The sequence below is a fragment of the Vombatus ursinus genome, unplaced genomic scaffold (assembly GCF_900497805.2).
Source record: "Vombatus ursinus unplaced genomic scaffold, bare-nosed wombat genome assembly UNPS02009132.1, whole genome shotgun sequence".
Classification (NCBI taxonomy): Eukaryota; Metazoa; Chordata; class Mammalia; order Diprotodontia; family Vombatidae; genus Vombatus; species Vombatus ursinus.
In genome coordinates, this window is record NW_020948910.1 from 4,108,441 (window position 1) to 4,127,794 (window position 19,354).

Genomic DNA, 19,354 nt, shown 5'->3' on the forward strand with positions numbered 1-19,354 from the left:
TTAAAAAAAAATCAAGCAAATTCAGAAAAGTCTTTAAAATCTGTAAGCCCGCCCCCCAAAAGAGATTAAGCACTTGAATTCATTACTCGGAGTTTCTAGGCCATAAAGCAAACCTTATCCTACTCACCCATAGTCTGTAAAAACTTCATGCAATCTAGTCTGACTCATGCCCCCAAAGGGCTAGCAGTCTAGATCTATATTGACATTAGTCATAATAGCTCCCATAATACAACAGATATCAATGCTTAGCCATTCCTCCATGCAAAAGTTATCTCAAAGCAACTGGTCTGATTGAAATGTAGTCAGAAAACTAATTATAGCTTTTAAATGATGAGAGAAAAAAATGCCCATTTTTCTCCAGGAGATCCTTGTAATATTAGGGTATCCAAGACAGATCCCAAAGGATAATCTCTCAAGTAGGTTCTTGAGAAATGCATAAGGCACTCAAAATATATATCAGACAACCACCAATAACATAGTTAGCTCTTTGGGCTACCTCCTCCAACTCACATTTGAAGACTGGGTTCCCTGGACGACAACTATCCTAGGTTCAAGGTTCTCTCTGGGTCCACACTTTTAAAACTATAGTTAATAAGCTCCACTAACGTTTTGACATTGGTTTCATTCAGCCACAGAGCACAGTCATCTCAAAGGAAAGGTATTTTCTAAAACAGCAGGATAACAATAGCAACAAAACATCTCCATAAACCTAGGCCACACTCTGCCACAAATACACAGAATGTCAGTAAGAAAAAACGGACACACATGGAGTTCCTAGGTTGAGAAGTATGCACATAGAAGCACATGTCCAAGGCATATAAAGAGGGACAACTCATCTCTCTGATGTCAAGGGCCACTCGTTTCCTTGGACTGCTCCCATCCTAATCTAAGAAAAACAGTCTCTGGATGGTTCTGCTCTAATCAATGATGCTTCATTTCCTGGTTGTAGTCACCACCAGCTCCAGCTTAGGGCTCAGCTGGCATCCTGGTCTTGGGTGCTGCTATGTTCTTTCAGAAATAACAGGAGCCCACACCCCAGGACCAGCGGGACTCTCAGATCTAGTCTGCCAAGTCAGACTCCTCAACTCCTGCCCTCATACTAGGGACCTTCAACATACATACTGAAACTCCCTCCAACACCCTAACCACACAGTTCTCCAACTTACTTATTTCATATATCTACTATCCCCATCTCACCTCAGCCACATGCACAGAAATCATTCCCTTGATTTTGCCCTCACCCACAAATGTACCACTTCCAGGTTCATGTATCTTTATTCTTTCCCTCACGATTGGCTGCTTCCCTACTGCCTACAAACATGCCCATGTCTCCCTCATCTTCAAAAAACCCTCCTTTGATTCATCCATTCCCACTGGCTATCATCTTAGCTCTTCATCTGCCAAACAGGGTCCTACCTCCAGGCACTATATTCTCAACTGCTCCTCGTACACAGTTGTTTGTATGTTGTCTCTTCCATTAGACTGTGAGCTCCTTAAGAGCAGGGGCTATCTTTTGACTTTCTTTGTATCCCCAGTGCTTAGCACAGTGCTTGGGACGTGGTGGGTGCTTAATAAATGTTTATTACTGACTGACTCCAAGTCCTGTGCTCTAATCACTGTGATGATACTGAGCAGCTCCAGTGAGAGTCCTGAGCAGAAGGAATTGAGGTTTCTCAGTATCTAGCTAGGGACTCTATATTTGATGATTCTAAATTGCATCAAAAGACTCTCCCCTCTGCCCAAGCTTCCCTGACATTCAAAGACATAAATCAGACAACCCACGGATAAGTATATTTACCTGAGCCCTGGATGCTATTTTGGCTGCTGTCTCGGCTGGATTAAAAACTCGGCGGGATGCCTGATCCTTGCAGAAATTAATATGTCTTGCTGCTGCAGTTTCATTAAACCTTCTCATGCAGTAAGGACACTGAATATAATCTGAACATGACAAAGAAATGTTATCAATTAAATCAACAACCCCAAACACATTGGAAGACCAGATTATTCTGAACACTGCAAATAGGAGCATGAATTCTAATTCAGAAGACCTTGTCTGAAAGTGCCTGAAAGAAAAAGGTTCTAAACTTTGGTTAGAAATAGCCTCCTCTATAAATAATTATAAGGTGATTCTTTTGGGTAGAGTAACACTAGTAGCTAGGGGAAGCAGTGGTCAGCTTCATGCAGAAGGTGGTGCTTGCTCTGAGCACTTAAGGAAACTAGGGATTCTAAAAGGCAAAGATGAGAAGTGGCAGGCATCACTGTGGCAGGGTGGAGGAAGGCCATGTAGCCAGTTAGACACAGAGATAGGAGATCGTAGTCTGACATGAGAGGAAAAGCAAGAAGTCAAGTTTGGCTGGACAGAGAGTGCATGTAGGGAAGTGAGGGAGAAGAAACCTGCAAGGATAGCTCAGATAAAGGGGGTATAGGAGAAACAAAACTCCCAAGGACACAGAGACCTATAAGGCAGGAATTCAAAAATTAAATTCAACAAGCATTTATTAAGGGTCTAAAGTACCTTGCCCATATGTAAGATACTACACTGGATGCTTAGGATATAGGGACAGATACAATGCATTCCCTGTTCTCTAGGAGATTAATTTAACTACGGGCAAAGTGGCAGGAGAGGGGGGGAGGAGAGGAAGAAGTAGGAAAAAGACATGGGAAAAGATAACTATGATGCAAGGAAGAGTCAGAGACTGGCAAAGGAGGTCTAGGAAAAACATGAGAAGTTTGAGGAGAGAGGTAATATTTTTATATGCAAGCAACTGGAGTTTATCCCTGGCCCAGGGGATTTCATGATCTAAGGCACAGACACAGGAAAGCCTAGGCCTTAGATGAGATAGTCTAACTGGAATGCAGGGCACGTGAAAGGGAGCAGAATGGGAAAGTTGAAAAGAGGCAGACTAGGATTCAATGTAAAAAAATAAAGGCCACAGATTTTCCACCCCTGGACTAGATAGTTTGTGAGATCCCTTCCAACTCTGATATTCCATGATTTTGACAGGAATATCCATAATCAACAACATCACAGCCACATATCACCAAAGTATTCTTCAATGTGTTAATGGAGCACTTACTTCCCAGGTTGTGAGGATAAAATGAGATAATATTAGTAAAGTGCTTAGTACAGTGCCTGGCACAGAGTGGGTGTTATAGAAATGGGAACTATTATTATTACTATGTGTGATCTTGTCAATGTGAGTGTACTCACCAGTGGTATAGGTTGCAGTGCTTTGGGTGTCACTATCTATTATCAACCAATAAAGTACCTATTAAGCACTGCAGATACAAATGATAGAAATAAAACAGACCCTATCCTCCAGAAGCTTACATTCTATTTAGGGACAACCTATACATTTCAAAATGGAAAATACACACATAAGTATACATACGCACATACACACACACACATAAAAATAATAAGTGAATTAGCATTTCTTGGAATTGTTGTGTCATATGGTAAAAAATTAAAACAAAGGAAATTATAAGGTGATTCTTTTGGGTAGAGTAACACTAGTAGCTAGGCGGAGCAGTGGTCAGCTTCATGCAGAAGGTGGTGCTTGCACTGAGCACTGAAGGAAACTAGGGATTCTAAAAGGCAAAGATGAGAAGTGGCAGGCATCACTGTGGCAGGGTGGAGGAAGGCCATGTAGCCAGTTAGACACAGAGACAGGAGATCGTAGTTTGACATGAGAGGAAAAGCAAGAAGTCAAGTTTGGCTGGACAGAGAGTGCATGTAGGGAAGTGAGGTAGAAGAAACCTGAGAGGAGAGCTCAGAGGTGGATTCTCAATCAGTACTGCCAGAGGCCCAGCCCACCTCTTTTTCTGGACAAAGATCTTTTTGATGATTATCTTTTTTTACATGGCTTCCTGAGTACAATTCATCATTGGTAATATGCTTAAACTTATTTGTACCCTTTGCATGGCTCGCCACTGTTTTTTTGGGTGAGCTGCCATTTTGATGTTTTGCAAACCTGAATTTGAAGTCTCTTATCTCTAAAATTTGCTTCTTGTAATGATTATTAGAGTATGATGGCAGGACAGCATTGAGGTAACAAAGAAGTTAGAGAAATAAGGAAGAGTTAGGACCATTGCCTAAATTTAGAGCAATGGTTCAGGTTGCTACAGATAAAGCAAGATAATTGGTAATTAATGTCATATGACATTCACATTGTAGCTTTGATTCAAAATATCTTATACAATATATAAGAGGAATATATTTCAGCCTGAAGTATAGTATATGTACATATGTATGTATATTGATATATGCATAATATGTATATATACATATATACATACACACACAAAAGTCTTGTAAAAGAAGGTCAGAGAAAAGAGGAGAAATAAGTGAATTAGCATTTCTTGGAATTGTTATGTCATATGGTAAAAAATTAAAACAAAGAAGGGAGAGGGGAACCTGAACCACACTTTTATTTGGACTGGGCAAAGGAAGTACTAAAAAAGATTATATCAGTTAAAGTAAAATCAAGAGATCTGGGTCTGGGCAGGAAAGGAGGTATGTTTGGTAATGAAGGAGATTATGACTGGATAGTTTTAAACAAGATAAATATCAAGCCCTTAGTACTGATTTTTTAAGAGGAAATTTGATACATAAAAAACAAACTTAACAATTATAACCATGAATATTAATGGTCTAAACTCACTTAATAAAATGAAACAGTAGCAGAATGGATTAAAAAAACTAAACTCAACAATTTCTTGCATACAAGCAATAAACTTAAAACATAAAAACACAAAGTTAAGCTGTGGGGTGGAATAAAATGTAATATGCTTCAGATAAAAGGAAAGCAAGAATTGCAATCATGATTTTAAATAAGGCACAATTGTAAAAAAAAAAGTTACTATTAAGAGAGACAAACAGGGAAATTACATTATGCTTAAAGGATTATGAATTTAAATCAAGTCAAGAAGCACTTATTAACTGTTCACTATGTGCCAGGCTCTGTGCTAAGGGTGGGAAATACAAAGAAAAGTGCAAAAAAAAAAAAGTCTCTGATTTCAAGAAGTTTCATCTAATGGGGAAAATAACATGCAAACAACTATATACAAATAAAATATTCAAATAAGTTAGAGATATTCAACATAGGAAAGGCATTAGCATTAAAGAGGATCAGAAAAGATTTCTTACAGAAGGTGGTATTTTAGTGGGCACTTGAAAGAATCCAGGAAAATCAGGAGACAGAGATAGGGAAGGAAAGCATTCCAGCTACGGACAGGCAGCAACTGAAATTGCACTGAGTTGAGAGATTGAGTGTCTTGTACAAGGACCAGCAACAAAGCATTCTTTCATGCTTCTTCCTTGGGGTATCAGAATTGTAGTTAGGATTTTGCCTTTCAAATCACCATAGAAGAATAAACCTCAGTATTAGAGCCAGAAAGAAGATTTGTGGAAAAGCAGCAAGTGGAAGGAAAAATATTGTGGAGAAGTTCAAATAGGTATACTGATAGCCACAGTATTGTAGAAAAAGGGCAACAGGGCATTGATGCACTGTACCCCCAGCACTGGAATGAGCTAAGACCAAGATGCTCTCATGGCAAAGTTAAAAAGCCTTGTAATACAAGGGAAAAGGAAAAGCTTATACAGGGAGGGGCCAGAAGCATCACACTGTTCATGTAAGAATCAGAATTAACAACTGGGGATATAGAGTACCAAACTAAGGGATAAGAGGCTCAAGAAAATGCTGGATAGCAATCAATGTGCCATAGGGTAATTGAACACATGCATCAAGTGCATAACTCTCCACTTTCCATCAGCTCTGCTTGATTTGGACTCCACAGAACATCATGCTCTAGTGCCACATATCCCTCCCTTTTCAAAATTCCTTTGGTGCCTTGTCTTCTTCATTAGACTGTAAGTTCCTTGAGGGCAGGGACTCTGGGTATCCCTAGAGCTTAGCACAGTGGCAGGCACTCAATAAATGTTTACTGAATTGAAATGGCACAGCAATGTAAGCTAACTGAAATGCAAAAAGACATAAAATAAGGCAATACTTAGAGGTAACTTTGACATACCTCTTTCAGACACTGACAAATCTACCAGAAAGAGAAACAAATTATATATCTAAACAAGGTTTTAGAAAAATGAGATTTTTAGACCTATAGAAATTATTGAATGGTATCTAAATGGTATCAGAGAGAACCTTTATAAAAATGATAAAGTACAAAGGTATAAAGAATTAATAAATAAATGTAGAAAGGCAGAAGTATTGAACACATCTGTTATAGACTGTAACACGATAAAATTATTGTGACTGCTAAGGAAAATATGGACAAAAGATGAAGACTAAATAACAAAATCTTAAATGATCAAAAAATCATAGAAACAACAAATAGTTATAGTAAGCTTATTAATAAGAATGATATGGCATGCTGAAATAGGATGAAGCTTAAAGTCATCTTTAGGGAAAATTTATAATTTTTGGAAATTTATATTAAAAATGAGAAAATGAATGAACTAAGAGTAAGCATGTGATTTTTTTAAAAACTAGAAAACTAATAAATTACTTAGCTCAAGAAAAGCACATAGAGAATACATTCTGAAAATCAAAGATTTTAAAAATAAATATATTTATAAAATTTTGAAAATCAAAAGATAAAACAGAAAACAAAGAGAAACTGAAAAATAAAACAAAGAGCCAATTTTTTAAAAAAAAACAAGCCTTTAGCTAATTAATCCAGAGAGAAAGGAAAACCAAATTACAAATTTAAAAATCTTTAGGGGAAATTTATAGGAAAGGAGATAAAATATAGTAGTTTCCTATACATAATTATATGTATGTAAACAATGTTATGTAAATTATACCATAATTTGTAGCCCCAAATCCATCAAAAGTGAAAACAGATGAAATGAATATCTGCAAACATAAAATAACCAGATTAAAAGAAGAAATAAAGAACTGAAACAACCCAATATCAGAAAGAAAAAAATTCTTGGACTAGAAAGTGAATTCTATTAAACATCTAAAGAACAACCATTATCTACATAAGTTGTTCACAAAAATAAAAATGTACTCTACCAAACAGCTCTTATTACGTAGATGGGTTATTGATACTCAAATTAGGGAAGGATAAATTAGTAAAACAGAACAACCAACCAATATCACTTAATACTTATGCCAAAAAATATAAGCTATTAGTCAATATGAGATAGCTATATATAAAAAATATTCAACACAACTAAATATAATTCATACCAGGAATTTCAGGGTGGCTCAACATTAGAAAATCTATTAGCAAAATAAGTTATATTGCTTGCCCTTTCAATGGGTGGGGCAGGATCTGGAAGGAAGAAGAGAATTTGGAACGCAAAATTAAAAAAAAATAATGTTGAAACATAAAATCCTTAAAAAACCCAATGAGATTATACTAGTAGATGGAAAAAAGGTCTTTGACAAAATACATAACTTATTTATTTTAAAAAATCTAAAAAGCACAGAAATTAAAGGATCTTTCCTGAAGATCTTCAAAACAAAAGCATTTCTATAAAACCAAGAGCTAATATTATTTGTAATGAAGAAATAATGAAAACTTTAATATGAAGCATTCTGAATTCTATCCAGTGTTTAAAGAGCATTTAATGCCAATGCTATTCAAATTATTCTCAAAAACTAAGAAAAAACTTTACCAAATGCACCTTTTTTGAGATAAATATAGCCTAAAAACCCAAATCACAGAATAATTAAACAAAGAATGAGAACTACAGACCAATATAACTAGTTAATATTAATACCAAAAATTTAAATAAAAACCTTTGCAAAAAGACTACAGAAATATATGCAAGAACTTATTCATTATTACCAAGTTGTATGTGTACTAGGAATGCAAGGATAGTTCAATATCTGGAAAACAATTAGCAGAAAGATTAAAAACCAAATAATCCAAACCACATGCTGCTTGTCTAGAGGTGAGCTGGATCCTGCTAATATCAATGAAATGAGCCCTTAAACTGGATCTATAAAAGCTCCAGTATGGTGGTGCCCCAAACCAATGTACAAGTAAGGACTGGAGGAAATGGGCCTTGAGTTCTTGGGAAAAGATAATACCAGTTTTAGTTGACAAGTTCAAGATGAGATTTTAATGGAATGGTTTAGTGATAAGCAGATCAGACCTGAGCCATCCAAGAGCACTGGTTGTTAGGTGGAGTCCACATTGGACTCCAATCATACGAGGCTTTACAGTAACATCTTGATTTTTAACCAGTCCTGCTCAGCGTCAAGACTCAAATTATGGAGGCTGTTATCAATATATCCCTCAACCCAGAGAAGAAAGACTTATCAAGACTAGCTTAAGTTCCATTCCCTCAAATAAGTCTTCTTGGATTGCCCTGGGCTTAGATGACAGAATTTTTATACAAATTTTCAAAAGTAAATCAAGTTATTTTTCTTTTTACATACATCTCTGAGATAAGACTTTGTTTCAGGGAGAAATGGGGTAGTTAAAAAACTGTACAATTTCTCAGTGGAAATCCAGCCCAGTCAATTGAGATGACTTCAAGGAAATAAAAACAGCAAAAATCAATGGATTTAGCAAGCATGTAACTTCCAAGAAGAGTTCTTAATTTCTCCATCTCCTACCTCTCAGGTGACCTTATTCCATATTTCTCAGGTAGTTATTCTTGTTGTTGATCTCTAGAAAGGTTATGGAGGACATGCAATTGGATGAATATTTCAAAAGTGAACAAGGACTTGGAGGAAAGTGATAGATACTAAAGATGACTGTCATTATGAAAGACATTACTTTCACATAGTTTATCTGGAGTAAAGAGCTGAAATAATATTTCTAAGCATTTAAGAGAGAAATGCCTTTTCATTTTGAGACTGTAAATTTGAAATAGAAAAAAATAATATTCATGTGGTTGAAAATAAGAAATGGATAATATTTCAAATATTTGAGGTCTAGGACCTATGATTTAATTGGTATAGGAAGCTCCCAAGTGACAAACCATCTGCTTTGTAACTTAAATATCTCAGAGAGTTATGAAGTTGGGGAGGAGAGGGATAAGAGGTTAATTGAATTGCTCACTCACACAGCCAAAATGAGTCAGGGTAAGACCTGAATCCAGATTGCCTCGACTTCAAGGCCTACTCTTTATCTATTATCCCACACTGCCTCACGTTAGAATGTAATTTTTAAAGTAAAGAGTACTCCTTTGTAGATTTTAATTTGGATAGGAGGTTGGGATGGATTAAGTATTAGGCCAAGGTGAAAATGGAGCTTCAATTAAAATGTCAATGATCAACTGGAAACATAAAAGGCCCCAACCTGGGTTGATGGTTGGAGGGGGTGGAGAAGGAAGAGGACGGCCTTCCTTAATGGCTAAGGTACACTGCTTGGCAGATCGAATTGCATTAATAAAGTCTTCATGTTGTTGTCTCCAATTAGATTTCTTCACGGGTGGCATCTATAAAAGACCATAAGCATCAAAGTAGACTACACTTCTCTAAATAACAATAGGATTAGAATAAAATAAAACTAACCCAGTTGAGGATACAAATCCATGTGAAACTGGAGAAAAGGTTTGTTTTTTGTTTTCAATTTGAATAACTGACCCAAAATTTTGTAGACTCTAATTTTCAAGTGGAATATAGAATGCCTGAAGATTAGTTAGATGTAAAGCAGGTGTTTGTGAGGGATTGTCTGATGTTGGCTACTGCCAAGTGGGGGTTGTGGCAAGATGGGGTAGGAACAAGATATTAGGAAATAACCGGAGCTCACGCTCCCGAGGCAGCGGGCAGTGCTATGTGGAGCTGTGATAAGCTGGGGAAGGAACAGGATACAAGGAAGTAGCCGGAGCACGTGCTCCTGAGGCAGGGGGCTGTGCCACGTGGGAGAGGGATGGCAGAGAACGAGTTCCTTTGTCTAGTCCCCTCCCTAGGTGCAACGTCAACCCCAGACGTCTCCTTCCTGACTTCCTGGGTCACGTACTTTCCCTTTGTGTAGCACTGACCCCAGACGCCTCCTCCTGGTATCTGGGCCTGACTTCCTGTGTCACATACTCTCCCTTTGTCTATGCACTAACCCCAGATGCCTCCTTCCTGTATCCGGTCCTAGCCTCCTGCGTCACGTCCTCTCCCTTGGTGCAACACTAAACTCAGACATCCCCTTCCGGTATCTGATCCTACAATCAATGACTAGTAGGCGGGCTGAGGAGGAGGGGCTAAGTAGGTACTTAAGGACGGTAGGGATCAGAGCCTGCTCTCTTTTGCTCCTGCTCTCTTGCTCTAGCCTTCCTGCTTGGCCTTGCTGTGATGGCCTCTGAATAAAGCTCGAGTGTTTGCACCTCCTGATCGGCTCGTCTCTGTGTTTATCTGGGTGGTGGGCGGGCACCGAAGACTGGTAAGTATGACTCTGGCAGCCTGCTCCTTATAGGAGGAGAGTGCACAGCGTGGCTGGCACAGGTGTTCCCTAACCTTTTGGGAATTATGATATCCTTGTCTGATTTCACAATCTAAGTACTATATGAGATATGTATGTATGTATACATGTGTATAATACATGAACAATTTAAAAATACATATACATATAAGGCATATTATATACATGTATCCCCGTACATATACTTTTGGTCTAGATCCATGATTTTATTGGTGGAGCTTTTGGTCTTCTATAACTTATTCAGAGCTGCCAGAGGGCAAAAAGATGTTTACCGACTTGTCCCAGGTTCACATAACCAGTATGTGTCAAGAGGCATGACTTTAACACCTATCTTTCTGTCACCGAGGCCCATTCTCTATCCATACAATAGTATGCTATGCTGTCTTTCACATATATGTACATGTATTTTTAAACCTTTCATTAAAGTTTTTGATAATTTCACAAATGAAAGACAATCTAAGGTACCACAAATCCAGATTTAGAAATAACTGATAAGGTTTTTCATCTTTTAAAATTCCTTTCCTATAAGTACATGTAGTTCAGAAATCTGGCAATTAAAAAGCCTATTCTCTACTCAAAATGATCTGACCATTAAAAACAGCAGTGAAATGTGTATGATGCTGAATAAAATTTAAGGTATGCCTAATAACTTTGTCTTCCAACTATTTACTCTCTATCTCTCATCTATCACTTTACGTTTCTAACTGTCATTTCTTTTGAATATCACAGATCTATTCCTGAAACTTCATCTCTACCTTTTGCCATTGGCTCAATATACCAGCAAAGGAAAAGCAAAATGAGAGAGTTGCCCTGGTTTTTATTTATCTAGAGTAAATGCAATACACATGAGTTTATAGTAAGGCTTTGGCTGCATACCCAAAGATTCAGTTTATTGTTTTGTGATTTTGCTTTAAACTACTGGGAGTATCCCTTGGGTAGGTAGGGCATTATTCATGCCATCTGCAAAAGAATAATGAAAAATGTTATAATATTATTTTAGATAGCATCCTTTGAATGTGTCATGAGCATATTATCACTTACCAGGAACAACTACTCCCAACACTAAACTTAAACAGGTTCCACATCCAATTGAAAATCTGGAAAGGGAATTAGTGTCTCTTGATGTCTTTAAGTTAAGGAAGAACCACTCTAAGTTCACTTGTGTGCCCTTTCATGATCATCTTAACTGAATGCTGTACAGTATCCAACATGAATAGGAATATATCTAAGACAGTCACTGGAAAACAACAGGGAACACTAAATAGTACCTTGGCTGGGGGAGACCTTCTGACCGTGAGAATATCAGTGCCCTCTAATCTTTGCTTCAAGGAATTGAAAGGCTTACGTTTTTTGTTGAAAAGTCTTTTGCATATTGGCCCGTGCCTTTCCTAGGAGATAGAAAAAAGAAAACATGATCATGATGTTGTAAATGTTAAGGCCTATCTAAGATTGTTTTCATTGCATTACATAGAGCTTACCTGCATAGCCCAATACTTTATGCCTATTCACACTCTCAAATTCTAGTATTAACCTTGGTTTTATATACGTAACCCAGTCGTTTGGATACTGGCCTATTCCACCCAATATTCTTATTAGAACATAGTATGTATAAATTTCCAACAAAAGTGTAACACACAACAGCTCTAGAATAGCAGAAACATAATCGAGTTGGAAAGAACCTTAGAGGTTATGTCATTCAAACTCCTACCATGAGCAGGAATCCCCATCAACAACACCCCTGACTAGTAACGAATGCATCCATCATCTGCCTGAACACTCTAGTGATGGGCAGCCCATCCCATTGCTGGACAATTCTAATTATTAAGCTCTTCCTTATATAGGGCTTTAATCTGCCTTCCCTTAACTCCTATCCATTCATTCCAGAGTTCTATTTTCTGGAGTAATACACAGAAAATCTAAACCCATTTCCAAATGAAAGCTCTTCAAATATATAAAGAATAATCATAGCCTGCCTACCTCCAAGATTTTTTCTTCTCCAAGCTAACTGACTCAGTTCCTTTAGAAGATGAAGTTTCATATCACCTCACTATATAGTGTGGTTACTTTCCTCTGGAAAAGCCCAACTTTGTCAAGGCACCTGGCAATCAACACAATATTCCAGAAGTAATCTGATTGGGGCAAAGTACAATGGAACTATTACTTTCCTCAATTCAATGCAATCAGAAATTATTTATTAAATGCCTCTTATGTGCAGAGCACCGCTGGTAGGTGCTAATAGAAATTAAAAATAAATAAATAAATGAGATAAATAAGAGATAGCTCCCATCCCTCAAAGAGCTTACAATTGAGTGGAGTAAGATAAACCATGTAAATAATTAAATGCAAAATAGAATATGATGAATTAATAAGCATTTATTATGTGTTTACTATGTATAAAGCTTTGTGCCAATATAAAGGTATAACCAAAGTTCGAAGGAGCAATTTCTGCTTGGTAGTAACGGTGGGACCAGAGAGTATCAGGGAAAACTTTATAATTTAGACATTATCCTTCTGTTACTGCAGCTCAAGATTATGTTTACTTGGCAGTAACATATTGTCATTGTGGTGTGGTAGATAGAGAGCCAATCTTGAAGTTTTACCTCTCAAACACAATGGTTGTAGAACCCTGAGCAAGTGACTGTCACTGAACTTCTCAATGCTCTAAGCAACTCTCTAAGACTATAAGTTGAAGAAAGGTACCTCCCTCCATAGGCTAAGAGAGTTTCCTTACCAAGGAGTTTTCTAAATCAATTAAATCACAGGTCCAGTTCTTAGCTCCATTGCACTGTGATATTGAGCAAGACCCACCTTTCCCATTCTACACTCGGGCAGTTGCTCTCCTTGAACCTTCACTATAGGACTTTACACATCTCCTGATTAAAAAATTTCATCTTAGTTTAAGTTTATATTGCTTTTATAAGTTCCTGTTACTACATCTCTATTGGTTTATCCTAATATACTTTTCTCTGTTTCTATCCCAACATTGAAATATTGTGCCCTGGCCAAAAAAAAAAAAAATCACAGATGAAAATAAAAGTTGATGCAAATGGACTTACATGACCTAAGTGGTCAGGGACAACCCATCATCAGAGTTCAGTAGAACTTACTTCTTACAGAGCCAATAGAAATCACTGACCATTTGGTTGGGTTAGGTCATGGATCTAGCCAAGAAGAAAACGGAAAATGGAGAAATAAAAACAAAGCTGTGAAGTCACTTAATCAATGATTCTAAAGTCAGCTGTATTAAGGCTAGGAACCGGATTTCAAGAATGTTGATGATGATGATGATGATGATGATGATAATTACAGCTCACATTTATGTAACACTTTAGATTTTCAAAATGCTTTACAACACTATCTTATCTGAATCTCACAACAACCCTGAGAACTACAGATGCTCCTACTAACCCTATTTTTACAGACGAGCAAACTAAGGCTCTGAGAAATTAAGTGACTTGCTCAGGGTTTACACAGCTATCAGGTGTCTGAGGAGATAGGATTAAAACTCAGGTCTTCCTGACTTCCAATCCAGCTGCACCCAAAATCCAACAACTTTCTCTTCATCACAGTTTCCAGTGTGTCAAGCTCAAGTCTTCCTGGTACAGTGCAGTATATTTAAAGGAAAAGATACTTGTACCCTAGAAGATAGATACTGTAGTACATCTAAGGAGTTCAAGTGCCTCCACTTTCTCTAAGAAGACCCAAGCTTTAGGTTAACTACTCTGGAAAGGAGAGACATACATAATATACTTTTTTGTTTTGTTTTTGAGGCAGTCAGGGTTAAGTGACTTGCCCAGGGTCACACAGCTAGTGTCTGAGGTCAGAATTGAACTCAGGACTTCCTAACTCCAGGCCTGGAGCTCCATCCACTGCGCCACCTAGCGGCCCTCATACTTTGTACCTTAAGCTCACAACTCCCTTTGTAGCCTGTGTTCCAGGCTTCAGTTATGTTTGGTCAACAAACTCTTAAGTCTAGCCAGTTTTCTTCATGGAAAACTTTCTAACTTAAAAAAGATGTCACCATCTTGGGTTTATTTATCATCAGCAGGGCCCCATTAGAATGCAGGTAAGGTACTGGACCCACTCCACTACACCAAACAATTAAAACCAAATTCTTTATACAGTGTGGTTACTATATTTCAAAAGATATAACTTGAGTTATAGTCATTACATCTTAATGATGGGCTCTAATGGCAAGTTCTTTTGTATATCATTTAATATAAACACTATATAACATCCCTCAAAGATAGGAAGGGATAGGGATTTTTACTTAAACTCATGGATGGGAAAACCAAAAACAGCTTTTACACATGGATTGGGGCTTACAGATCATCTTTGCCAACTTTCTCATTAGATACAGATGGGGAAACTGAGGATCACAAAATTTAAGTGATTTGCACAAAATCAAACATGTTGTAAGGGTAGAACTGGACTTAACCCTACATTCTGATTCCAAATTCAGAAGCATTTTTCATATTCTGCCTCTCTGACTTTGGCCAAGCCAGAGTTAATGATAAAGTTGGGACTAGAATCCAGGTCTCATGACCCCTATGTTGAGTCCTCAGTCCATTTTGTTATGTAGTATGCTGGCTTTGAAACCTAAATTCACAAATTCTTGCTGGAAAAGCAAAAAGAAGTGCCAGGGGCTGGCCAGTGTTTTTATCTAGGACTTTTTCAAAAAACACCACCATCTGGTATTTTTCTTTTTCAATGATGACTCCTAAGAGACATTTTACAGGATTCAGCTGCTGTTTTAAAACAAGCCACACCAATTTGTATCAGGGCACCTTAGTTTCAGCAGCAGACTATACTTCTCCCATCCCACTTCTTTCCTTTCCACATCTGCATTTAATCTTTTTGCCTCCTCCACAATATTACAGTTCATTTGATTTCAATGAAATGCATCCACAAAATGTCTTAATTTTACCAGAACATCTGGTGCAAAGCTTCTCCCACAGACATCACAACGACATAACTTCAGATTGCCATCTGTATCAAATTCAGAAAACACAAAAATGTTAGAATTTTGTGCCCACAAAGAAACTGATGTGCAGAACAGCCCACGACTGCTTAATATTATTCCCATCCCACCACCTACTTGCAGAAAAGTCCTTTGTAGATCCACCTGTGTTTTTCTTTTCTATTGCGAACTTCTCACCTCACTGAGCAAGCAAATTTCACAGCCCCCAGGCAGCCTTGGTATAATTATCTGCTTTTCCATTTTTAGGGTATTTTAAAATTAAGTGCCTAATAATACCTTTGGGGATACACACAAAATTAAAGGCAAAGCATAAAATTCAAAAACTGGAAAGTTAAGATTTTGCAGTGTGGTACAGTAAACTGGATTTGGAATCATTGAATACTTATGGGTTTGATTCCTGCCTGGCTCTGCTACTGAATACCTGTATGACTTGGTTGCTAGTCAGTCGTGTCTGACTCCTCTTCACTCCATGGACTTTACTGTCTGTGGAGTTTTTTTGGCAGAGAAACAGAATGGTTTGCCATTTCCTTCTCCAGTGGATCAAGGCAAATAGAGGTTAAGTGACTTGCCTAGGGTCACACAGGGTCTAAGGCCAGATTTGAACTCAGGTCTTCCTGACTCCAGGCCCAGCACTCTATACTGAGCCACCCAGCTGCAAGTCATTTATTTAACCTCTTTGGGCCTTGGTTTTCTCTGTAAAATAAGGGGGATGATGACCTGAATGATTAGAGTCACGGAAAAGGGTCAAATGTGCTATATAAATGGCAAACAAGAGCTAGAAATGTTCAGGGAAAAAAGAAACTGAGGTCTGGAGTAGCAAGGGAAGCCTTCATGAAGTGGGACTAGAGATGAGCCCTGAAGGAGGGGATGGCGATTGGAGAGTTGAAAGAGACGACAGTGCTCCCCAGATCAAGAGAAACCACACAAAGACATAAAAATAGGACTGAGTATGGCACATATATACTGAAAGAAAGCTGATCTGATTCACAGAGAGCTCATATTAGTAGTCTGAAATCTGGTTGAACAGATAGATTGGGACCAGGACTTTGAAAGCCAGGCAGAAGAACTTAGATTTGGTGACGTATAGAGCTATTGTAGGTTCTTGAGCCATGATGAAAATGGAAAACCAGGATGCAGAATGGATTAGGAACACAACAAATTGTCAGGAAAACCAGTTAGGCCATGAGTTAGAGTAATCTAAGTACAAGATGGTGATTGAGTGCAATGGACTAAGGTGGTTCCAGCAGAAATGGGATACAAGTGCATTATTATTATTAAATCAACAGAACTCAGCGACTTATAGGTGATGAATGAGACGAGGCAAAAATGAATCCAAGGATTCAAAGTTGGGGTTTTCCATAGTGTTTACAACAGTACTTCCAAATTTCTGCTTAAATGTAAAGGAAGAGAGCAGGAATAGAAACTAGTCAGAGGCAGACCTGGAACCCACACCTTCCTGTCTTCAAAAGCAATGCTTATATTCATTTTATCAACTTGAACACAGGCTGGATTGCAGTTGGGAAATTGTGCAACACTTTTTAAAATGGCAAGCAAATACCTAAAATAAAAGTTTACCCCACTTTAATCACCAATATGCTCCTAGTGATGTTAAATAGCTGTGAATTATGGAACCCCAAATCTTCACAGAACTAAAGTTGCAGGTCAATGGAGAGAAACGTGATCAGTATAAATAGATTAAGGCATATAACCAATGAAATACACAAGAAGTGGGATAAAAGATAAGATTAAAGAGATATTAGACCAGAAAAGGAAGTGGGCTAAGGCAGGAGCAAAAGATACCTAGAGGAAGAGTGAGATCTAGAGGAAAACCCTTAGTACATCCATTTAGGGTGGACTCCATCCCTTAATAGTATTTGCAGGAAGGCATCAACTTAGAGACTGTGAATATAAAATGCATAGATGGATTTTGATTTGCACTGTTACAGGGTGTTCCCATATCAATAACATCACAGATCAAAGTGGTACATGGAATGCATAATAACCTAAAAAAATGTGAAAAAACCCTTTGAAAAGAGAAAATTCTTTACCCAATTTTAATTCATTCAGCAAATATTTTGACTTGAAATATTCAAATACATTATATGTAAGACACTGTGGGGTCTCTAAAGATAGATTATAATTAACTCTTTGGGGGTCTTCCCCCTCTCTCTGCAAACATACATAGTGCCAGAACTGCAGCAACCAAAGGATTTAGAACCGTACGTAATTCGGCCCCATATTACCAGAGGAGGATGGTTAAGGCTGGTTGAGACTAGGAGTAGAGCTGACTAGTTTCTTACTAAAAATCCCGATGTCTCTGGAAGCAGTTGTATCACCTATGCACAGATCATCCTATAAGGACATGGCAAAGCAGGGAAGGTGTTTTTCTCATCCAACTGTGGACAAGCCAAGCAAATTCAAGATAAAAACTCCAGCAGGGCCAATTGTTTCCTGCTCTGAAAGGAACTCTAGTAGTTTTAGGGTCACAAGGGTCATTAACCATTAATAGGTTTTTCACTTTTACCTATTACTGACCTGAATTTGATTGGAACAGCCAATCAGGCCAAAAAGTTTCATCATAGACACCACAAGCATAGTAACAATGTAAAGGACTGAATTTTAACATTTCAATAAAGAAGTGGTCCTTCCTCATCAGGTCTTTCACTTAAGAAGGGAGTTATCTAATGACATCACAATGGTGGATGTGTAGCTATAGTACACCATAGAGGACAAATGAAAAAGGTAATAAGCAGCTGCTTATCACCAAGGATTTAGCTTCAAAAATAGTAAAGGCATTAGTAAGTCTGGAAAAAAATTACATTAAATTAAAAATTGTTGTTCAGTCATGTCAGACTCTTTGTGACCCCATTTGGGGTTTTCTTGGCAGACACTGAGTGATTTGTCATTTCCTTCTCCAGTTCATTTGACAGGTGAGGAAACTGAGGCAAAGGTTAAGTTACTTGCCCAGAGTCACACAGCTAGTAAGTGTACCAGGCTAGATTTGAACTCACAAAGATGAGCCCTCCCGATTCCTGGACCAGCACTCTATCCACTTTGCCAGCTTTTTACAAAAGCTGCTGAAATGATTACAAACTAACTTGTCCTATTCACCATCACTTAGATATGCCACATACATCCTTTCTTTCCAGTTTTCCATTCCTTTTGCATGAAATGCCTGTCTGCTAAGATGATTCTATCCTTTCAAGACCCACCCAGCTCAAGGCTCATCTTCCCTACCGAACTCCAACTTCTGCAGGACATTGGATCTGAGAACACTTCGTGCTCCCAAAGCATTTGGTATATCACTCATTTGGTGCTTGATTAATAATACAGTACAGAATATGCTATCTTTTTAAGGGGTATATGTGTGTATATATTTATCACATGTACGTGTGATATAGACACAAGTACACATATCTTTAAATAAGATATGTACCTATGTACGTATATATCTATACAGACATATCCATCCATCCATCCATCTCTCCTTCCAAAGGAGACAGTGAGCCCCTTGATGGTAGAGACCTTGCCTTTTACTTTTTATATTTCCAGTGCTAACATAGTGACTTAAACATAGTACATACTAATACTTATTCATGTCTATAGATAACCTTAATCATAGTACAGACTAGTTCTATTTTTCAAAATGTCACGGAAGAATTTTGTGTAGCTCTGCAGAACCAAAATCAGACTATCTTGCTCTTCTCTGAGGTATGAGGCTTTGTACGCAGAAACGTTTGGCTTAAGTTAAACAAGTACTCTTTGCTAATATTTGTGATCTCTGGTCATAAATATCTACTATTAATATTCTTAAACTATTTAATTCATATATAATGAAATTAGAAGCCCACAAGATAAATTTACCTGGAACCAGAACAAATGTCCACAAACCCTGTTCTGCTTTGAAAAATTATTTTCAATTGACTAGGCAGCTCCTTTAGTTAACACACCTCTCCCTTAGGAGGCTTTTACCAGTGG

The 19,354-nt window shown here is 37.8% G+C and overlaps 1 protein-coding gene and 1 pseudogene across 1 annotated transcript in view; both read right to left on the reverse strand.

Annotated features, from left to right (window-relative positions):
- The window catches only part of ZC2HC1B (zinc finger C2HC-type containing 1B), a 28,403-nt gene extending 10,259 nt beyond the window's left edge, over window positions 1-18,144 (reverse strand). The window contains exons 1-5 of the mRNA XM_027850703.1: window positions 17,912-18,144; window positions 15,323-15,384; window positions 11,664-11,783; window positions 9,283-9,421; window positions 1,799-1,938 (exon numbers count right to left, since the gene is read on the reverse strand). Of these exons, the coding sequence (XP_027706504.1) occupies window positions 1,799-1,938; window positions 9,283-9,421; window positions 11,664-11,783; window positions 15,323-15,384; window positions 17,912-18,029 (579 nt within the window). The 5' untranslated portion in view covers window positions 18,030-18,144. The remainder of the gene's footprint in view (window positions 1-1,798; window positions 1,939-9,282; window positions 9,422-11,663; window positions 11,784-15,322; window positions 15,385-17,911) is intronic.
- Window positions 18,145-18,773: 629 nt separating this feature from the next.
- Window positions 18,774-18,877, reverse strand: LOC114034940 (annotated as a pseudogene).
- Between the last annotated feature and the right edge of the window lie 477 nt (window positions 18,878-19,354).